Raw genomic sequence first — 19,364 nt, forward strand, 5'->3', positions numbered from 1 at the left:
GCCCCAACTGTCAGCGAACATTTCGTGCGCAGATTGGACTATTCAGCCATCTGCGCATTCACAGATAGATTCATGAGCATCCTCCCCCCCACCCCACCACCACCCTCCCCCCATCCCCCAGCTGGATGACAACGATGGTCATCATCGATCTCGATGGACACACACCACATACATGTGTATGCATAGTACAGGAGTTATCAAGTAAGTCATCACGTATATCAGGGCCATTCACTGTGAATCAAAGGCAAGGCTTGGGCTTTTGGGCAGCACTCGAATAACAAATTGCCGGGTGATAATGGTGGTCAGTAATTGGCTGGCCAAGGATCAACAAGACTGTTCTTAGTGACAATACTGGATCCAGAAATACCGGGATACAGCACTATCAGTATCAGGCTCTGTGTGTGTGTGCGTGTGTGTGTGTGTGTGCACATACTTGTGGATAGTTGGGTGCAGGATTACGCTTTAGTGGGGTAAACATTCATGCATATGACGGCCTGCTCACACACACACACACACACACACACACACACACACACACAAACCAACAACAATAAAAACACACAAAAATGTTTTTTAACCCAGAGTAGTTTTGTTAGAATAAATCTAAAACACCAAAATGCATGACATGTTGCTTAACTTTGAATGCAACATAAATGCAGTCCTTTTTGAGTGACATGCCAAAACGTTCTCGTGCACCCTGGCATTCAGTTCCAGAGGGAAGGAGTGATACTGAAAAATTGTTCTGAATCAATTCTCATTGACTGTATCCTTTTGTTTTAATCAATTGGCCAAGCATGTCAGTATCTTAAAGCATATTTAAGCTATTGAAAAGGGTTGCTAGCTAGATGAGTAAAGGACAATATTTTCTATGATTTAAATGTAACCGAGTCTATTATTTTTTGTTTCCTTCTTTTCTGCCCCTGAATGTGGGACAAATTATCTTCAAAATATTACACGATGATGATGATGGTGGTGATAAAGATACTGCTTCAGTGGTCAATTTTTGGTTTAGGACTACATGACAAGGTTGTAATCTCATTATGTATCTTGGCTTTAACTCACTCACTCAGTACGGCCAGTCCTCTCTTCTCCTCTACACAGATCCCTCGGATGTCCAGTGGGTGTCTGAATGACCCAACCTTTAGCTTCTGTCGTCAGAATAGTGGTATTCTTTGTCAACATTCACCTCTTCAGTATAAGAGCCTTCCACTTGCAATATTTTGATGGTGGTAATTGGGGTGAAACGCTGTTAATGTCGTCTCTTTCGCCGTTCGTATGGAGAGAGTTAACATTAAGCCCACAGCACATTCAACTCTGGGTAAGAGCTGACAACCACCAGCTGAAAAATTCCTGTCTCTCTGACAGAGCTTGAACCAGCATCTTCCTTTTCATCAGTCTGCACCACTGACTACTTCATGGTGATGGCCCAGACATTGTCTCAGTTCATATGGCAGAGTTTTCAAAAACATCCCCAGCCAATGCCTTATTACAACAAAACAGACATCTCTGGAAGATCAGTAGATGGCACTGTTTATGCAAGAAAAGGTTTGGGTTTTTTCCCTCCTAAAATTACTTTAAATATTACATTCTTACCATGACTCAATAGTACAGACACTGACAGAGGTCTGATTCTTGTCCTGTGCAAAATGCAAGTCCATGTATGATTAACGAAAACACAAGAAAATTAAACTTCATGTTCATGCACTTATTTTCAAACCAGCACCCAAAACACACATCAGTATGATTCATGAATAATGATTTATTTGAACAAAGTGAAACATGTCAGCAAAAATTTTTTTACAATAACTTTTGTAAACAAGGAACACTTCTGCAATAAAGGCACAAATTATTTACTTCTCGTAAGGTTTTACCCTCTTACAGTAAATGTAAGGGAATTCAGTAAATTCAAAGCTTCTTCTTTCCCTTTTTAATATCATTTTTCTTTACATATACATTTATTTATATTTTTATTTATTCATATATTTATTCATTTATTTATTTGTCTATTTGGTTTTCGTTTCTTGACCCATTTCTGCCATCAAAGAGAAACTGTATGACACGCTAAACATAATTACAGACAATTCCTTGTTTCTAAAAGCAAGCATAATTAGTCTTCACAATATTTCAAAACATTTCTTTCTTGCTTGCTTAAAGCCCAGCCAACCACACATAGAGGGCTCTATCAGGGCTGAAGAATTGTAAATACCAATCCTGTATAATTCTTTATTTCAATAATAAGACCACCATCTGGAAGAGAAAGTCAACCACATGTGCTGTCATTCATGCACATAAACCTTTAAAGTGCCTCTGATGTTGACCATCCAATCATTTTTTCACAAGTATTAACCCCCCCCCCCCCCCCCCCCACACACACACACAAACTAATAATTATGTAAATAAACATAATTATACATTATTCACAAAATCATACAAAGTAACAGGCATACGAAACCAACAATTGTCAGCAGCATCTTACTAATCCAAGGCGCAAAAATAATAATAAAAAGAGAATAATGAAGCAGAAGAAGTCCAGCAAAAAGATTTGTTTTTGATATTCAAAGCTTCCTTGAAAAAAATATCAAGCCAATTGATCACCAAGGAAGGAAATATGAATGGAAGAGACAACAGAAAGAAAAGGAAAATGCCAGAAACAAAATAAGAACAATAGGAAAGAAGACATTTCCAGCACAGAATTTCCAGATCAGAATAACGTTTATACTGACAGAGTCCCTGGCATCCCCAAGGGGACTTAAAAAACATCTGATTATGTATGATTAGCTCACTGGCAAAAAAACAACAACAAATATACTGAAGTTTAGTCCAAAAAGGACAGGTGAAACATCACAACACTGAAAGACCATATTGTATCAAACATAAGACACAAACATTTCATCAGTTCCATCAATCCCAAAGCAGTATTATTTTTTTTAAGTAATGAACAACTAAAATTTTTTGATAAGATGGTGCGGTCTTGCAGACAGCATTCTGCTGATCAGTTTTTCAAAACAGGATTTGCAGCCCAGACGGATCTTGACTTCTACCACCCTTACCCTCCCTCCCCCCAAAAAAACCAACAACACAACAAAAACCACCAAAAGAAAGAGTTCAAATTTGAACACAGTTTTGTGTATGGTACTTCAGACTCCACTTAAGATCCACTCTATTTTGGATACCACTGTACAAAGCACATGAAACAGACAAACCAACACTGAAATATAATGGCTATCATGGATGGCAGATATGCTGCTGTTACAAAAAAGTTTCAAGGATAGGTCACTGATCGAAGAGCGGTGACATTATACACCCAACTAGAAAGCGAAGTCCACAGGTTCAAATCTAGATACAGATCTGGATTTTTAGTCCCCCGACCTTTAGTGGTGGGCTGGTTGGCTTGAGATGATAAACCAAGATGATTAACTGAGGTCCGATGTGCAGCATGCACTTAGTTCACATAAAAGAACCCACAGTAACAATAAGGATGTCTGACAAATTTATGTAGAAAAATCGACTTTGATGGTCAAATACGCTTAGAGATATTAAAAAAAAAAAGAAAAAAAGAAGAAAAGAAAACATAATTATAAGGTTGGCACTGCACTGTGGCAATGCATTCACTCACCCCAGGGAGAGCAGAGAATCACGCAGTGAAGTCTGCTGTAATAAAAAACACAATACAATACAGGACAGTGACGTTACAAAACAAAAGCCCACAGGAATCATGCAAACTGGAAATGAAGGGCGCTTTGAATGGAAGCATTGATCTGTATCCTGCATTATTGTTTTTAGACTAAGGCGTGGCTTTGTGCCCCCTGGGTGCAACGTAATTTGATTCACAGTTTTTACACACACACACACACACACACACATGTACGCACGCACACACAAACACATACACATAGAGCAGAATGGTGCACTCAGATGGAAATCTCATAGCACAAGGGATGCAATGCCTTGAGACAAAAAATAGTTGATGCAGTACAGTATTGTGTTAATAAGCCTTACTTTCCAGCCATGTACATTAAAGACCAGATATAATCAAGATTTTAAGCATGTGTAATTAAATCAAGATTTGGAAAAAGGCAAATTCTCCGGTCAGTTACAGACTAAACTACGTACAGCCCTGCCAGCCATGCTAGCGTAATATGTGCAAACATCTTTTTTGCTAACTGCATACTTACTGAAGCACCTCTTTATTGAATCTGTTCACTGGGACCTAAATAATTCCCAGTTGAATGATTCTCAGCAACAACAACAACATATAAAAAAAACAAAAACACATACACAAAAATTATGTACAAATGAATGTGTTGCCTTATTAACAACTAAAGCACCTTCATAGTAACTTCCATGAATAAAAAACAAAACAAAACAAACAGTTAAGCTTCCCAAAAATAAACATATCAACAAAATCGCACATTTTAACCATTTATAGAAGAAAAAATAGAGCCTATATCATATAAACAATATACATACATACCTATGCTCTGAAACTTGTGAAAACACCATGAACTGTAACTGAATTAGGTAGGCTAATAGACCACTGGAAACCATTACATCAGCAGTTTATTTCCTTCAAATACACATCCCCAACCCACACACCCCACCCCACACACCCCATGCACCCCCCACCCAACACTCACTCTCTCTCAAAGAACATGCAATACCCCATCTCTGCCCCACCATACACACAGACACAGACACACACACAGACACACACACACACACGCTTAGCTGCAACGCGTTATTTGGTTTCTATCGCTTTCTTCTGCTGGCCGAAACTGAACTTTACAAGGCAACAACATTGGCAACATTCTCTGAAAGATGGTTGAGCTTATGAAACTTTTTTTTTTTTTAATAGACTTTTTGCTTTATTAAGAAACTCTGGGTTGTAACTGCCATAATTTCAAAGTGACCTGTGTGTGGTATTTTCTTTTCAAGACATGGTATTTTCTTATGAAGACATGCCAATGGATGTTCTTGTTTACATTTTAAATTTGATCCAAATTCTCTGACATGAATTCCATGCATCAGCAAAAGAGAATGTGGCTTGATATGCCAATCAAATATTGCAATGAGTAAAAGACAAAGCAAAAGTATTACATTTGACTCTCATGAAACACTTTTAAGTATATATATATTATATATATAAAACAGATAAACACACATTTGCACGTAAGTGTATGATTAATAAGAATGAAATGCAACAAACACCACTTTACCGCTGTTTCTGCTGATGATTTTTTTCCAATGATTGAAAACAGTATAATCCAATGTAAAAACAACAGGCATATCCCCAACAAAAATCTATGAAGCACAAAACCTCCATGAAACAAAAACAGCACAAACTGCACAGAAGCGTAATTAACTCACAACATCACTCTATGGTCACTCCACAACTGAAGATCAAAATACATCCATATCAGACCAGTATCCAAAAGTGTGAAAGTAAAACTGCATTCTCACTTCTCTCTCAAGCTAACGAAAACAGTGCACTACAGCAAATGGTTTGTCCGTGTAGATATGTACACATGTTGACATGTGAACCAGTAAAAAAAAAAAAAAAAGAAAAAAAATGTATGCATTAAATGTAAGTATACCACTTCTTTCCCTCTCACTTTGTCTCACCCCTCTCCTTTTTCAACCATTCCTTTTATAATACAGAAAAGAAAAAGGAAAATAAAATAATTAAAAAAAAGATCAACAAAAAAAATCATCAACAGCATTCTTTCGACCAGCCAAAAAATAACATTTTTACAAAATGAATGCACATGACCTAAACAAAACTAAATGAAAATAAAGTCATTCAGTCTGCTTAACCTAAAAAAAAAAAAAAAAAAAAAGGAGGTGCTTGTCCTTAGAAGTCAATTTCTGAACAGTATTCTCCATATGTGAATGATGAATCATGTGGAGGAGAGAGAGAAGGCCATCAACACACAATATTATGTGACAGAGTGGAGATATTTTATCTGCTGTCCTCAAAAAAATGCTTCCTTTACCTCGGCAGAGCTAGATTAGAACAGCAGGAGATGATTGTGTAGCCTTAGGGTCAAATACCATAGACCTGAAAAACCAATGCTAACTTAATACTGGGAAGAAAAAAATCGCCATCAAATTTTTTTTGTCATTGTGTAAATTAATAGACCACAAGTTTTCATGAATTTCATAAAAATTCCAATGTGAAATTTTTCTTTCACAAGAGGTATGGAAACTTTAGAATATCACATGCAAATTTCACCAATCATTCAGCATGATCAGGAAATACAACAACATAAAGAGAAGGGGAAGGTTGGGTGGAACAAATCAAACTTCACACTTACACATGTGATACATTTGGTAGAGACTGTTGACACTTACACATGTGATACATTTGGTAGAGACTGTTGTTCAGTTTAACAACTTCTCTTTTATGAAGTCCTTTAAGTAATTTCCTGTAACTGTATTTAGAGGGTTTTTCTGGGGGTTTTTCTTCCAAATTTCATCCACATATTTACCCTTATTTGCCCAGTTTCCCCCAACCCTCCATTCATCCACATCTCCCACCCCTTCAAACTGATAATACTCAGATGTATTCATAAATACTTTAACAAAATGTCTTCAATCACCGATATGTGTGACGGGACATTAAACAAAAATTCCTCCTGTTGTTCAGTCTGTGTGGATCTACCACTGGGTTGACAGTAAGGTCCAACATAAAATTTCCTTGCTGTAAACTTGAAACCATATTCATGCACCTTGTATTTATCAATGCATCCATGACTTTGTTCCCCCATTGTTATTCTTTTAAGATCAATCATTTTATGTGTACTGCTTTTGATGATACGAACTTTTAAGCTTTTAATGGCTGCAGCATAGGTATTTGAATGTGGGTATGGATTCTAAATACATCAAGACAGGGATTACAAGACAGGGATTAAGAGAATCTAAAACTAAAAGATAGGACATTTTTTCAGGAAAGTAAGTACTAAGCATGACAAACAACTGATACTGACACAGCCTTAACTTCATTCAGGTCAAAACATGCTGAAACAACAACTGCACGGATGGCATACAGGGTTCGTCACTAATGGGAGCGCTGAGCGGAACGCTCTGAAAAAACAAATTGCGCTCTGGATAATTCCTTGACTCAGAGCGCTTGCGCTCTTGATTTTGAAAAGACATAAGCATACACTACTGTATCTAAATTGTTATTCCATTGTCCATCACAGACAAGAGTCAAAAGCGCGATCGTTTTGCATTTACCGAAGTTTGAAAGCCGTCTGTTTACGTTTTGTTAGTTCAACCGTAAGTAGGCCCAGTGAATCAGGGGAGGCTATGCAAAAGAGCGCTCTTCAGACTTGAAGAGTAGAAAAGTGGAGCACACGATCGATTTCGCGGCCGTGCAAAATCAAAATGCTGAAATATTTGATCCCAAAAAGGAAGGCTGACGGTTTTTAGTGTGCGCTCTTAGTTTTCAGTTTGCGCTCATCAAAATTCTGAAACTAGAGCGCAGGCGCTCATGTGAAAAAATGTTAATGACGAACCCTGGCATAACTTGCACTTCAGAAATAACTTGATTTGAAACCAATCTATTCTTGACACGAATGCATATTGTTACAACAAAAAACAATTGACACGACTAAAAAAGAACCATGTCATTACTCGAAAATGATGTCTAGATTAATGACTAATACACATACTGTGCACTTAAGGATACAGCCAGTTCTTGTACCAGATAACTCTATAAATCTGATTATTAAAATTACACCGAAGAAACTTTTGCAGAAGCGAGAAAATTAGACAACCAATCCCTGAACAATACGAAAAAGGAGGACCTGATTATCGTTTGACTGGTTATTTGTCACACACTTACAAAGCAAGATTATTGACCTGACTTTCAAGAAGGTTGGTGGTTGTTCAAACAAGTGAAATGACCATAGTACAATGTTCATCAAACATTTTCAGAGCATGCTGAGACAAACTTGGACAGCACAGTAAGCATTCTGCTGTCTTTACAAGAAAAAAAAAAGAAACAAAATTTAAAAGAAAGGCAGCAAACATATGAAGACTGACTGCATTTTGCATACTATCATCGAAATCTGTACTACATATAATACTTTTACCAGAATTAACTTCTAGATATAGCACCTACACATAAAAGTGTTCAAAACTTTCTTCTTTTTATTTCTTTTTCAGTGTGCTCTGTGTCACCATTCTACACTGTTTTCTTTAATCATCTTCTGCCAAAAAATAGTACCACAAGTAAAATGAAAAACTTTTTTTTTTCTTTTTTCTTAAAAATGAAAACCAAATGATCATGCTTCATAGAAACTGTACTATAAATGTATAAAGGAAAAAAAAATCTAACACCACTCACTAAAAACCTATTTTTCACATTTTTTTTCTTGAAATGTATGTGACCCAGCTGTCACTCTGTCTACTGCTGCTGAGGGACTGAAGAACAGTTCTGCCCCCCACTGACACCAGGAGCATCGGGAGAAACCTGACCGGCAAACTGCTCCTGTGGATACTCTCTGGGACGACCGTTGAGGTGGGAAGTGATTGGACCGTACCCCGGCATTGCACTGCTCCCTGCTGAAAGATTGTTGGGGTTGATGGGCGGCAGGACACTGGCTTCACCGAAACCACCACTCTGCATGCCTGACGATGTGGTGGAGGTACTGCTGGCCCCTGGCGCAGCCATGGCCTGATCGTAGGACGGCGGCGGGAGAGGGCAGCTGCCGTCTTTCACTACCTCAGCGTAGGGCGGGGGACCAGTGGCTGACACTGGTTCTGCATGGTCGATGATGGCAGAACGGTCCTGTGAGACATTTTTTTTTATCACGAATGAATAACAATGATATAAATGAATCGTTTGTGTGTTCGGCAAATTCTATTGCATAATGTGACTCAGTACGCTGCCCATGCTCCACTCACATAATTCATGTGCAACTATCTCACACATTTGTAAAATAGCCACCCACACATACAGAGCCTACAGCATAACTACAGTAATTCATGGCAAAAATAATATATGTCTTGAGGCTGATCTTACATTCACTCAGAGTTGGAGTGCTACACAGACTGGATAACAGCGAGCTGCAAATTTTTGGGGGCAGTAAAACTAAAACCATGTTCCCAAACAAACAAAAAACTAAGCAGTCTTGGTAACTGGTACCATGTACCACTTCTTAATCTCAGGATAGCATATTTACAGACAGACACAACAAACATGCCTACACACATACAAACAAACACAATAAATAGCGGACTGTTTCTCCCTCAGGTTATTGTATCTAAACACAATAATCATGTTTTGCAAATATATATATATATATATATATATATATATATATATATATATATATATATATATACATACATATATATATATGTATATATATATATATATATATATATATATATATATATATATAAACACCACACTCACACTCTAACCATGCATGCTACAGTGTGACATCAAGAAAAGATACAGACAAGAGTATGGGGGGACAAGAAGCAATCCTGTCTCTATCAACCACACATAATCATGTTTTTGGACTTATGAGACAAAATTCTTGGAGATTCCTCTCTGTCTGGCAACATTTTCAAAGGTTTCCCTTCTTTTTCTTCACACTGGTTTAATATCTGTTCAATGCAAAGTGATTTTGACATCTACACATTCATTACCCCACCACATAGGCAACAATACTCTGTTTTCAGGGGCGTGAATGCTGGTTATGTCATGTTTACCCATCAAATGCTTGCACGGAACACAGGATCTTTATCATGCCAGTTTAATCTTCTGCATGCACATACACAGGAAGAGGGTTCAAGCAACAGCAGGTCCACACATCTGTTGACCTGGGCGATGGGAAAAATCTCAAACACTTAAAACCATCAGGTCTGGCGATCAGGATTTGATCCCAGGACCTTCAGATTGTAAGTTCTAGAAAGTTCAATGTTTTAACCACTCAGCTGGTGTGCCCAGTCACAATTTTCACTGAAAACATCTTACACTGTATGGATGACATCTGGTCCTTGTTGCAGGCTGCCCCCCAACTATGATGAAACGTCGCACCGTCTGAGTCTGACGCATGCGCTGAGCACGGATGTAGAAGTAGAATGTCCAGAAAAGGATCTTCAGCACAATGACCACTACAAGGACACTGGAACACACACACACACACACACACACACACACACACACACAGAGCATAATCAGGAAATGTGTGTGTTCGGATAAGAGTGTGTGTGTGTGTGTGTCGTGTGTACATGATGTGTGTATGTGATGTGTGCATGTGTGTATAGGGGAGGTGAAGGGGGATCAGAGGAGGTTGTGTTTGTGAATGGTGGTAGTGTATAAGTTCTCATTATATATTCAACTGAGTGGTGGCCTAGCGGTATCATGTTCGCCAAAGAAGTGAGAAAATCCGAGTGGATAGGTTCGAATTCCACACTCACCAGTATTTTCTCCCTCTTAACGAGACTTTGAGTCTTGGTCTGGATGCTAGTCATTTGGATGAGACATAAAACCAAGGTCCCGTGTGTTGCATGCACATAAAAGAACTGACTGAAAACTAAAGGGTTGTTCCTGGCCAAACTGTGCAGAAAAATCCTCTTTGATAACAAATAATGAAATATGCTTGCAGGCACAGTCTGGATGTGCATGTATACACAAGTGTGCCATTTGTTGGAAGTCAGCCACAAAGCAGTAAATGTGTCAGTCATTCACTCAACCTCACTAAGTAAGACAAGCCAAGATTGGTCAAACTGTGTCAACCAATTCGGGAGTGTTGTTGGCTGCAAGTATGCACAGTATATTGGGAGGAAAGAATAAAATTCAGGTGCACACTTTATTCTTGGTTGTCTCTTTAAGGAGGAAGGTGGCAGAATGATTAAGATGCTCAGCTGCCAATATAGAAAGTCCATAAGAGTGTGGGTTCAAACCCACTCTCGCCCTTTCTCCCAAGTTTGACTGGAAAATCAAACTAAGTGTCTAGTCATTCAAATAAGATGATAAACTGAGGTCCCGTGAACAGCATGCACCTTGCGTACTGAAAAACCCATGGCAACAAGAGTGTTGTCCTCTGGCAATTTGTCAAAAAAAATCCACTCTGATAGGCACACAAGTATATAAGCATGCACTCCAGGCCTGACAAAGCATGTTGGGTTATGCTGCTGATGTGGCAATACACTTAACTCTTTCATCCCTGCAGCATGGTTTTCCGGTTTACAGAAATTTTACCCTTCATTCCTGGAGGCCGGAAAACCCTGCAGCATGAGAACTCCCCCTTTCCTTCCTGCAGCCCGGAAAATCGGTTCTAACTTCCTGCCAGTCACGTCATCAGCATGCATCATGTATCTTTGACCGGGTCACTAGCGGGGCAGTATTTATGAATGGAATGGATGCCAGACACCCCATTCCCTCTCCCTAGGCCATGGGAAAATGGGTGCCGCTACATTCTTGCTAATGTGCTGTGTAGACAAACGGACACAGTAAAATGGAATGTGTAGAAAGTTCAGATTCTGACCAGTTTTCTGATGATGAGTTTTACAACGCTCTAACAGATAATGATTTCAATCTGTTTGAAATTAATGATTTATTTGCTTATTTATCATCATTGTTGTCTTATTTATTTAATTATTTATTTATTATTATTATTATTATTTTATCATTATTTTCATTACTACTACCTTTTTTTTAATATCATAATTATTATTTATTTATTTATTTATGTAAGCTTATATATATATATTTATTTTTTTTTTCTCAAGGCCTGACTAAGTGCGTTGGGTTACCCTGCTGGTCAGGCATCTGCTTGGCAGATGTGGTGTAGCGTATATGGATTTGTCCGAACGCAGTGACGCCTCCTTGAGCTACTGAAACTGAAACTGAAACTGAGGAGAGAGTGCAATTAGCTGTTGCTACAGAAGCACAGACAGCGGGTGATGAAAAGTTAAAAAAGTTACAAGTGTGAAAATTGTGGTGTATATTTGTGCAGTAACTGTCATGACTGCTTCAAGGCATATTACACACATGTCACCTTTGTGTGGCATATTACATGATGACTATGACACGGACATGCATATTTAGAGACAGTATGAAGTATGTGTAGATAATGATCTGATTCTGGCTCAGTGACTGCTAGTGTTATGAAAGGCATAATATGTTCTCTTTGAGACAAAGTTCAAATCATTCATGTGATAAGGACAATAGCAGTGACAATTGTGACCGTTTTCATTGATATGACAAGCAATGTGGCACTGAGATACTTATGGGGCACTACTTGGTGAGTACCTGCATGATGTGCATACTCTGCAAGCAAAACACTGTCCTGCATATAGCACGTACTTGTATGCATTGTATTTGACTCCAAAGTCACCTGTCTTACACCTGAGTGTCACCAGAGATGTCACCCTACAGTGTCAACAGGGTCACAGACAACTTCTCACATCAATTCTATATACAACAGTATATGACAATCTTAGTGTACTGTACTGAGCGGCGTTGCCGTAAGTCTCCGAAATAAGTACCCTGCTTCATACTTTCTAAGTTTCTTTCTCTTCTCTAAATCCAGGAATGAAGGGAATATACGTATGGTAGGGCCTAGGGATCTCGGAACAAGGGGGAGTAATGGTTCATAGAAAAATAGGAACGAAAGAGTTAATGACTGCAGTTAGTAAACGTTACTTTGATCTGGGATCTAAAACCGAAGTTCAAGAGATTCATCAGCATTACAGGAAATGTTTTTTGTTCAAACACAAATGCAGCCTTTGTCTCTCATTTGAATATTCACTGTCACCGTTGACTGCTCTCTCGTGGCATGATGTCACTGGGATACTCAACTTGCCATTCTTGACTTCGTTTGAGTACAGAAACTGAGAAAGAAAATATGAATTTTCCCCTGCTTTTTTCAAATGGAAATTTATAGTTTAATTTTGGCCAAGAACTGCAAACAGATAGGCCTGGTTTGCATCAGTTTGGCATGGTGCAGTATACGACACCAAATGTATGTTTTTTTCATGAACTGATTTCTCCATTTGTTCTTGTTGGGCACACAAACTTAGAAAAAAATTGTAAAAAAACAAAAAAAAATATGATAGATTCCATCTTTTGTATGCTAATCTATGATTTTTAAACTTTTTGAAAGTACATGAATGTCAAAAATTATAAATTCTGACTTAGCCGGGTTTTCATGTGCTGCATCACACACACACACACACACACACACATACATATATATATATATATATATATATATATATATATATATATATATTCAAAGTCTGAAAATTACCACCAGAAACAGAAACTGAAGTTCCACACAGGGTTTCTAACTTTTTCCCTTCCAGTTTCACACCTGATTCGTTCATTCAGGAAAACTCCCCAAGGGGATATTGGTGACTTGTGACACAAGGTGACACAACAGACAAAACGAAACCAAGGAAAACTGATAGTTTGGTTTTGTTTTTTTCCTCTTTTAAAACTGGCAAGGGTTGGCAAACCTGTTTCCTTGTTCTAGGCATGGCAACTGAAGCATTGTCTTTTTGTCACATAAAAAATTATACATGTATGTGTCATTATGTGTGTGTGCATGCACACACAATCACACTCTGCTTAACATTAACCCTCCTCTGTGTGTGTGTGTGTGTGTGTGTGTGTGTGTGTGTCTGCACTAGTGTGTATATACCCATGTGTACGCAATCCTCTCATCTGTGTATGTGTGTGCCTGCATGCCTTTGCGCATGCATATATATATATATATATATATATATATATATATATATATATATATATATATATATATATATGTGTGTGTGTGTGTGTGTGTGTGTGTGTGTGTGTGTGTGTGTGTGTGTGTATGTACTGTATGCACACACTTGCATGAATGTGTGATTTGTGTGTGTGTGTGTGTGTGTGTGTGTGTGTGTGTGTGTGTGTGTGTGTGTGTATGCATGGGTGTGTGAATGTGTGCACACAGGTATTTAAGATTATTTCATTATAATAACACCTCCCAAACCCCACCATTACTTTGCATGCAGTAACTGAGTAAGTAAAGAAAATGAAAGTATAGGTGCCAACTTACAAATAGTAGTATTCCATAACTGCTGCTTCCCCTTCAGGTACAGACACACAGATTCTGTATTATACCTGAAAAAAGCATTACCTGTCAAAACTGCTTACAATGTCACTAATGACAAAAACATCACAAATGTTATATGGATGTGAACTACAGTTCAAATATATGAGCCAATAAATAGTTTGTGATGATCATAAATGTCACATATCATAAAACTGTGCAATATATATATATATATATATATATATATATATATATAGAGAGAGAGAGAGAGAGAGAGAGAGAGAGAGAGAGAGAGATCATTCAGATGCAATAAAAACATAATAATAAACAAGATAGTAAAAATAATGTGTGTGCGTGGGTGTGTGGGTGTGATTTATGAACAGGCCCAAAAAGCCTGTTTTCATTACTTCAGTCAGCCAGAAATCAAGATTTACCTTTACATATCATTCTGGACATGTACCAGTCTATGATTGTTCCTATTTTGTCGTATGGTGCAGAAATATGGGGTTATGAAAATGTAGATATACTTGAAAAATTATAATTGAAATTTTTGAAACGCTTGTTCAAACTGAACAGAAATACTATGACCCAAATTGTTTATGGAGAAACTGGTATTTATCCAATTAGTGTGTTAGTGAAAATGAGATTAGTTTGATTTTGGACCAACTTAGTGATATCAAACACAGAAAAATATTCTGGGAAAATATATTTGATATTACTTGACTTATATCGAAATGGTATTTATTCTTCAAAATGGATGAGTTGTATCAGACAAATTTTAATAGAAGCAGGGTATGACTGTGTTTGGGATGCTCAATTCTTCTTAGAGAGGAAATCTTTCTGCAAGAATGTCAACATTGCTTTGAGAGACAGTTTTCAAAATCTATGGAGACATGCTCTAGAGGCGAGTAGTAAATGTTTGTTTTATCGAAATTTCAAAAGTGGATTTTGTAGAGAAAAATATATGTCAAATGCCTGATTATTATGTTATCAGTTTCTTCAGATTTTGAAGTAGTAATCATCAGCTGGAAACAGAAACAGGGAGACACAAAGGCATACCATGAGAGTTATGGCTTTGTAAAGTTTGTAACATGTCTGTGATTGGGGATGAGTTTCATTTTATAATGGAATGTCCCAATTATGATCAATTATGAAATAGGTATGTTCCTAAAAAGTATTTGTCTCCAAAATCTGTTTTTATTTTTTGTAATATGCTCAAAGGAGGCAAAAAAGTCATTTTAGCTGTAAGATGATTAGATTTGCAAATGTTGCCTAGCTATACTTTTGGAGTTAAAAGACATTTGTGTTTTGTCAACTTTTGTGTGACATTGTTGTGTATTTGGAAATGTTTGTTCTGGGCATGAAAAGATTATTTTGTAGTAATCCTCCATACTCCAACAGGAGTGAAAGGATAATTAAAACTTGAAACTTGTGTGTGTGTGTGTGTGTGTGTGTGTGTGTGTGTGTGTGTGTGTGTGCATTCTTTTACTGGTTACTGGTTTGTGTCCGTGTTGAAGCTCTTTTGGGGGCAATATCCACGATTCTTCCGGATTCCCCTCCACTCCTCTGTGTGATTGATGGAGTGTAGGCCTACGTTCATGCCTTGTTCACAAAATTCGTATCTGCTGGTATTTGGTGAATGTCATAAATTCAAAACCTGTCAACCCAACAACGTAAAGTTTTCATGTCATAATCTATGTTTTTTCAAACAGATCAAGTGGCTTCGTATGTCTGTTGAACCTGAAGTTAAAACAGTCGAGGCACTAATATATATAATCATATAAAATACAATAATGTTATATATAATAAAACTAAAAACAGGATTAGAGCTTATAGTGTCAGTGCCTTCCTTATACCACCCTCCCCCGCTAAAAAAAAATAAATGAATGAATGAATAAGCAACGAAAATCCTCCATGGAAGAACAAGCAGTTTACCGACTGGCAATATGAGTATTTACCGACTATTATGTCATTCGGAGAATGAAAATCAAACATAACTTACCAAAGACACACTGATCAAGTACGTGACTGAACGAACAGACAAATAAAGTCAGACCAGGATTAATAACACGCGACGCAGAACTTGCACAAGATTACAAGTAGGCCTACTGTGCCTTCTTTTTCGGAATTTACTTCCCTGGGAAACTTCCTGGTGGGGGTTTCAACCAATGAAGAGCATGTTACTCTGTCGGACTTTTTTTCTGTCCCGCCCCCTCGACTCTCTCTCTCCCTCCCCCCATTCAGTTCCTTCCTGTCGATGTTCCGCTTGCTGACAGTCTTTTACCTATTTTACCATCTCGGCCGGCGCCGTTTTCTCTGTTTTGTTTTGGGGGATTTCTGTTTGCATTTTAAAAACTAATGTAAACTGTTTGGATTTATCAGTAAGTCGGTCGTCGGTCATTGTGAAATAAATCAATGATGTGGCAGCCAGTTGGTCACTTCACGGCATCATTTTTTTTTTTAGCAAGTTGGTCAGACCATGAGGCCGCCTAAATATCGCTTCTGCAATTTCAAACCAAAAAAAAAACCAAAACAAAAAAAACACACACAACGAAAAAACATCATCATTATCACCATCACCATGTTGCAGACGACACTAAACTTTACTGTTCACCAAGTTCACGACATATAATGCAAAATGACATTGACTCCTTGATAGAATGGTCTGAAAAAATGGAACTTATACTTTAATGCTTCCAAATGCAAAGTATTACACATTGGTCGGACAAACCCAAAACATAACTATGTAATGAAAAACGACGACGAAATAACCAATATTGTGAAATGTGAAGAGGAGAAAGACTTAGGGGTGACGTTTGATAAAGACTTACTGTTTGACAGACATATTAACCAAGTTGTTAACAAGGCAAATCAAAGGCTGGGTATTATTAAACGTACTTTTTCGTTTATTGATAAGGATATTTTTCTCCGACTTTATAAAGCTCTTGTAAGACCTCTCTTGGAGTATAGTCTCCCTGCCTGGTGTCCTAGACTAATACGTCAATCAATTACTATTGAAAGAGTGCAAAGACGTGCTACTAAACTTGTGCGTGAAATTAAGGATTTGTCTTACGAAGAAAGACTGAAATTCCTAAAATTACCCTCAATGAAAGCAAGACGAAAAAGAGGAGATTTGATTCAAGCCGCCTATAAGATCTGTGATGGTATAGACGAAATAAAATTAAAAAAGATCACTTCTTCAAGTTGATTCACCGCCAGATACTAATATGGAAACAAGAAACAGTGTTGATAAAATTTATAAACAGAGACATAACAATAACACAAGGAAATTTGCTTTCAGTTATAGGGTTTCTAACGACTGGAACAAACTAACCACTAACATCAAGCCGGTATGCTTCCAATACCAACAACTTCAACCGGAACCTTATCGATAATCACAAAATTTTAAAAGACATCTGGTTTGACTTTGATGGTCCAAGATAATTGTAACTGGGTCTACTTAGACTGAGACAAGACCGATAACGACATAGCACAAAGAAGGCCGTGAGGCCTTCAGGCAGTTGCTAATCATAAATGAGACGGGGCGTAAAAAGCCGTGAGGCTACGATGATCAACATCAGCCCCTAACCTGAACCTTAACCTGAACCTGAATCATCACATGATCATATTTTCAGTGCACTGTTCAACGGCGCCGTGCATCTGGCTTCAGTTCGACTGATACGAAATGAAAAATGGAACAGCCTCAACTCGTCAGTGCACCTAAAACCAGCCATGAAGCTTGCACAAAACCACTGTCGTGGGTTGTATGCTCTTTTTTTTTTCTTTTTTTTTTTTCTCTTTTTTTTTTCCAGTTTTGTGTGTTTTTTAGACTACAGTTTCCATTCTCCGAACGCAGTGACGCCTCCTCGGAGAAACTGAAACTGAAATCTGAAACTACAAGTAACCTGTGGCCGACATCGACGAGCTGGCCGGGAGCACGACGTGACAGCACCAGTGTGTGTGTGTGTGTGTGTGTGTGAGCGGTGTACGTCACTGAATGTGAGTGTATGAACGTGTGCGTGCGTGCGTGCGTTAGTGCCATGGCAGTGCCGGTGTGTGTGTGTGTGTGTGTGTGTCTGTGTGTGTGTCGGTGTATGCCGTGTGCGTCAGGTGTGTGTGTGTGTGTGTGTGTGCGCGCGCGCGCCCGTGCCAGTGCGTGTGTTTGTGTGTATCACAGTGCGCGCGCGCGCATGTGTGTGTGCCCGGCCGCCTTGAACCGGTGTGTGTGCATGCCGGCAGTGTGTGCGTGCCAGTTTGCAGTGTGTGCGTGCCAGTGTGTGTGTGTGCAATATAAGGGCATGATTGCGTGCGTGTGTGACAAAGACCTCCGACGTCAGTGACACAGAAACTAACGCGACTCAAATCCGGGTCCGTCATATCGAGTGTGTGCGTCAGCGCTCTTCAAGTTGCGCCGTGCAAGTCAACACACTAAGACGGGAAACAACTAAAAGTATTACTGGAATTCTCAGTAATGTCACTTAGACACGGCTGTGGGGCCGTTAACCTTGAACATTGCCGTTATCCTCGGGAGGGGGGGCGGGGGGGGGGGGGACTCCCACGCCGCTCATTCAGATTCCCCCATACACGGCCACACCCGGGTTCGTCCGTCGCAGTTCCAGCGTCGGCAGTCCACAGGGAACCATCGATGTTAGGTCGCCAGGAGGCCACACACCAGAGGAGACCCTGCACTGCTGCTTAGTCACTTCGGTGGTGTTCAGTGGTGCCTGTTCTGTTTTAACGTACTTAGGACACCACCTACTCAGCCCCCTACTAACGACAATAATGGCTTAGTCGCGGAGCCAGACTGAGTGAGCATCCCTCCCAGAGTGGAGACCGCCACCACGTCCCTCAAACAACAGCCCCCACGCCCCCCCCCCCTCCCCCAATGAATCTGCCGACACTGACGATATTGACAGGACTCACCCCAAGCACGGAAGTGGAGGGGTATCGAAACTGAGGTCACCATGACAGCAGGGCATGTCACCCCAAGCACGGAAGTGGAGGGGTATCGAAACTGAGGTCACGATGAGAGCAGGGCATGAAAGGCCACAGACTTAGAGACTACTGATTTTTGTTTATATTGATGACGATGAAGGAGGAGGAGGAAGACGATGATAATGACGATGTTGCTATGGAGGTCCATTTTAGTTTGGGACTGCGTGACACGGCTGTACTCTACGCTTCCTGTCATAATGATATCCCGGCGTTAACCAGGCCCGAGAGATACAGACACTTGCAGTGTTGGTCAGGTAATTAGAGCAACACACCCAAAGACGCATCCTTGAAGTGGATGACACTCGACTG

The 19,364-nt window shown here is 39.1% G+C and overlaps 1 protein-coding gene across 3 annotated transcripts; it reads right to left on the reverse strand.

Moving 5' to 3' along the window:
• Window positions 1-1,739: 1,739 nt before the first annotated feature.
• LOC143285415 (uncharacterized) lies at window positions 1,740-17,951 on the reverse strand. Of its 3 annotated transcripts, none has more exons than XM_076592672.1 (4): window positions 17,781-17,951; window positions 14,064-14,128; window positions 9,992-10,142; window positions 1,740-8,794 (listed from the first exon to the last, which is right to left on the reverse strand). In XM_076592672.1, exons 2-4 carry the CDS (start codon window positions 14,078-14,080, stop codon window positions 8,411-8,413), a joined length of 552 nt encoding a protein of 183 aa, XP_076448787.1. In that variant the 5' UTR covers window positions 14,081-14,128; window positions 17,781-17,951; the 3' UTR covers window positions 1,740-8,410. The 3 variants fall into 3 exon arrangements, with proteins under 3 accessions (XP_076448787.1, XP_076448785.1, XP_076448786.1); XM_076592670.1 differs by lacking the exon at window positions 17,781-17,951 and adding an exon at window positions 16,063-16,264; XM_076592671.1 differs by lacking the exon at window positions 17,781-17,951 and adding an exon at window positions 15,550-16,021.
• Between the last annotated feature and the right edge of the window lie 1,413 nt (window positions 17,952-19,364).

The sequence above is a fragment of the Babylonia areolata genome, chromosome 9 (genome assembly GCF_041734735.1).
Source record: "Babylonia areolata isolate BAREFJ2019XMU chromosome 9, ASM4173473v1, whole genome shotgun sequence".
Taxonomy (NCBI): Eukaryota; Metazoa; Mollusca; class Gastropoda; order Neogastropoda; family Buccinidae; genus Babylonia; species Babylonia areolata.

Bases quoted from the DNA above. Each gene is read 5' to 3' on its own strand.
- LOC143285415 (XM_076592672.1), bottom strand. The intron at 8,795-9,991 runs GTAAGATGTTTT...AATGTCTCACAG, and splicing joins CCAGATGTCATCCATACAGT to GACCGTTCTGCCATCATCGA.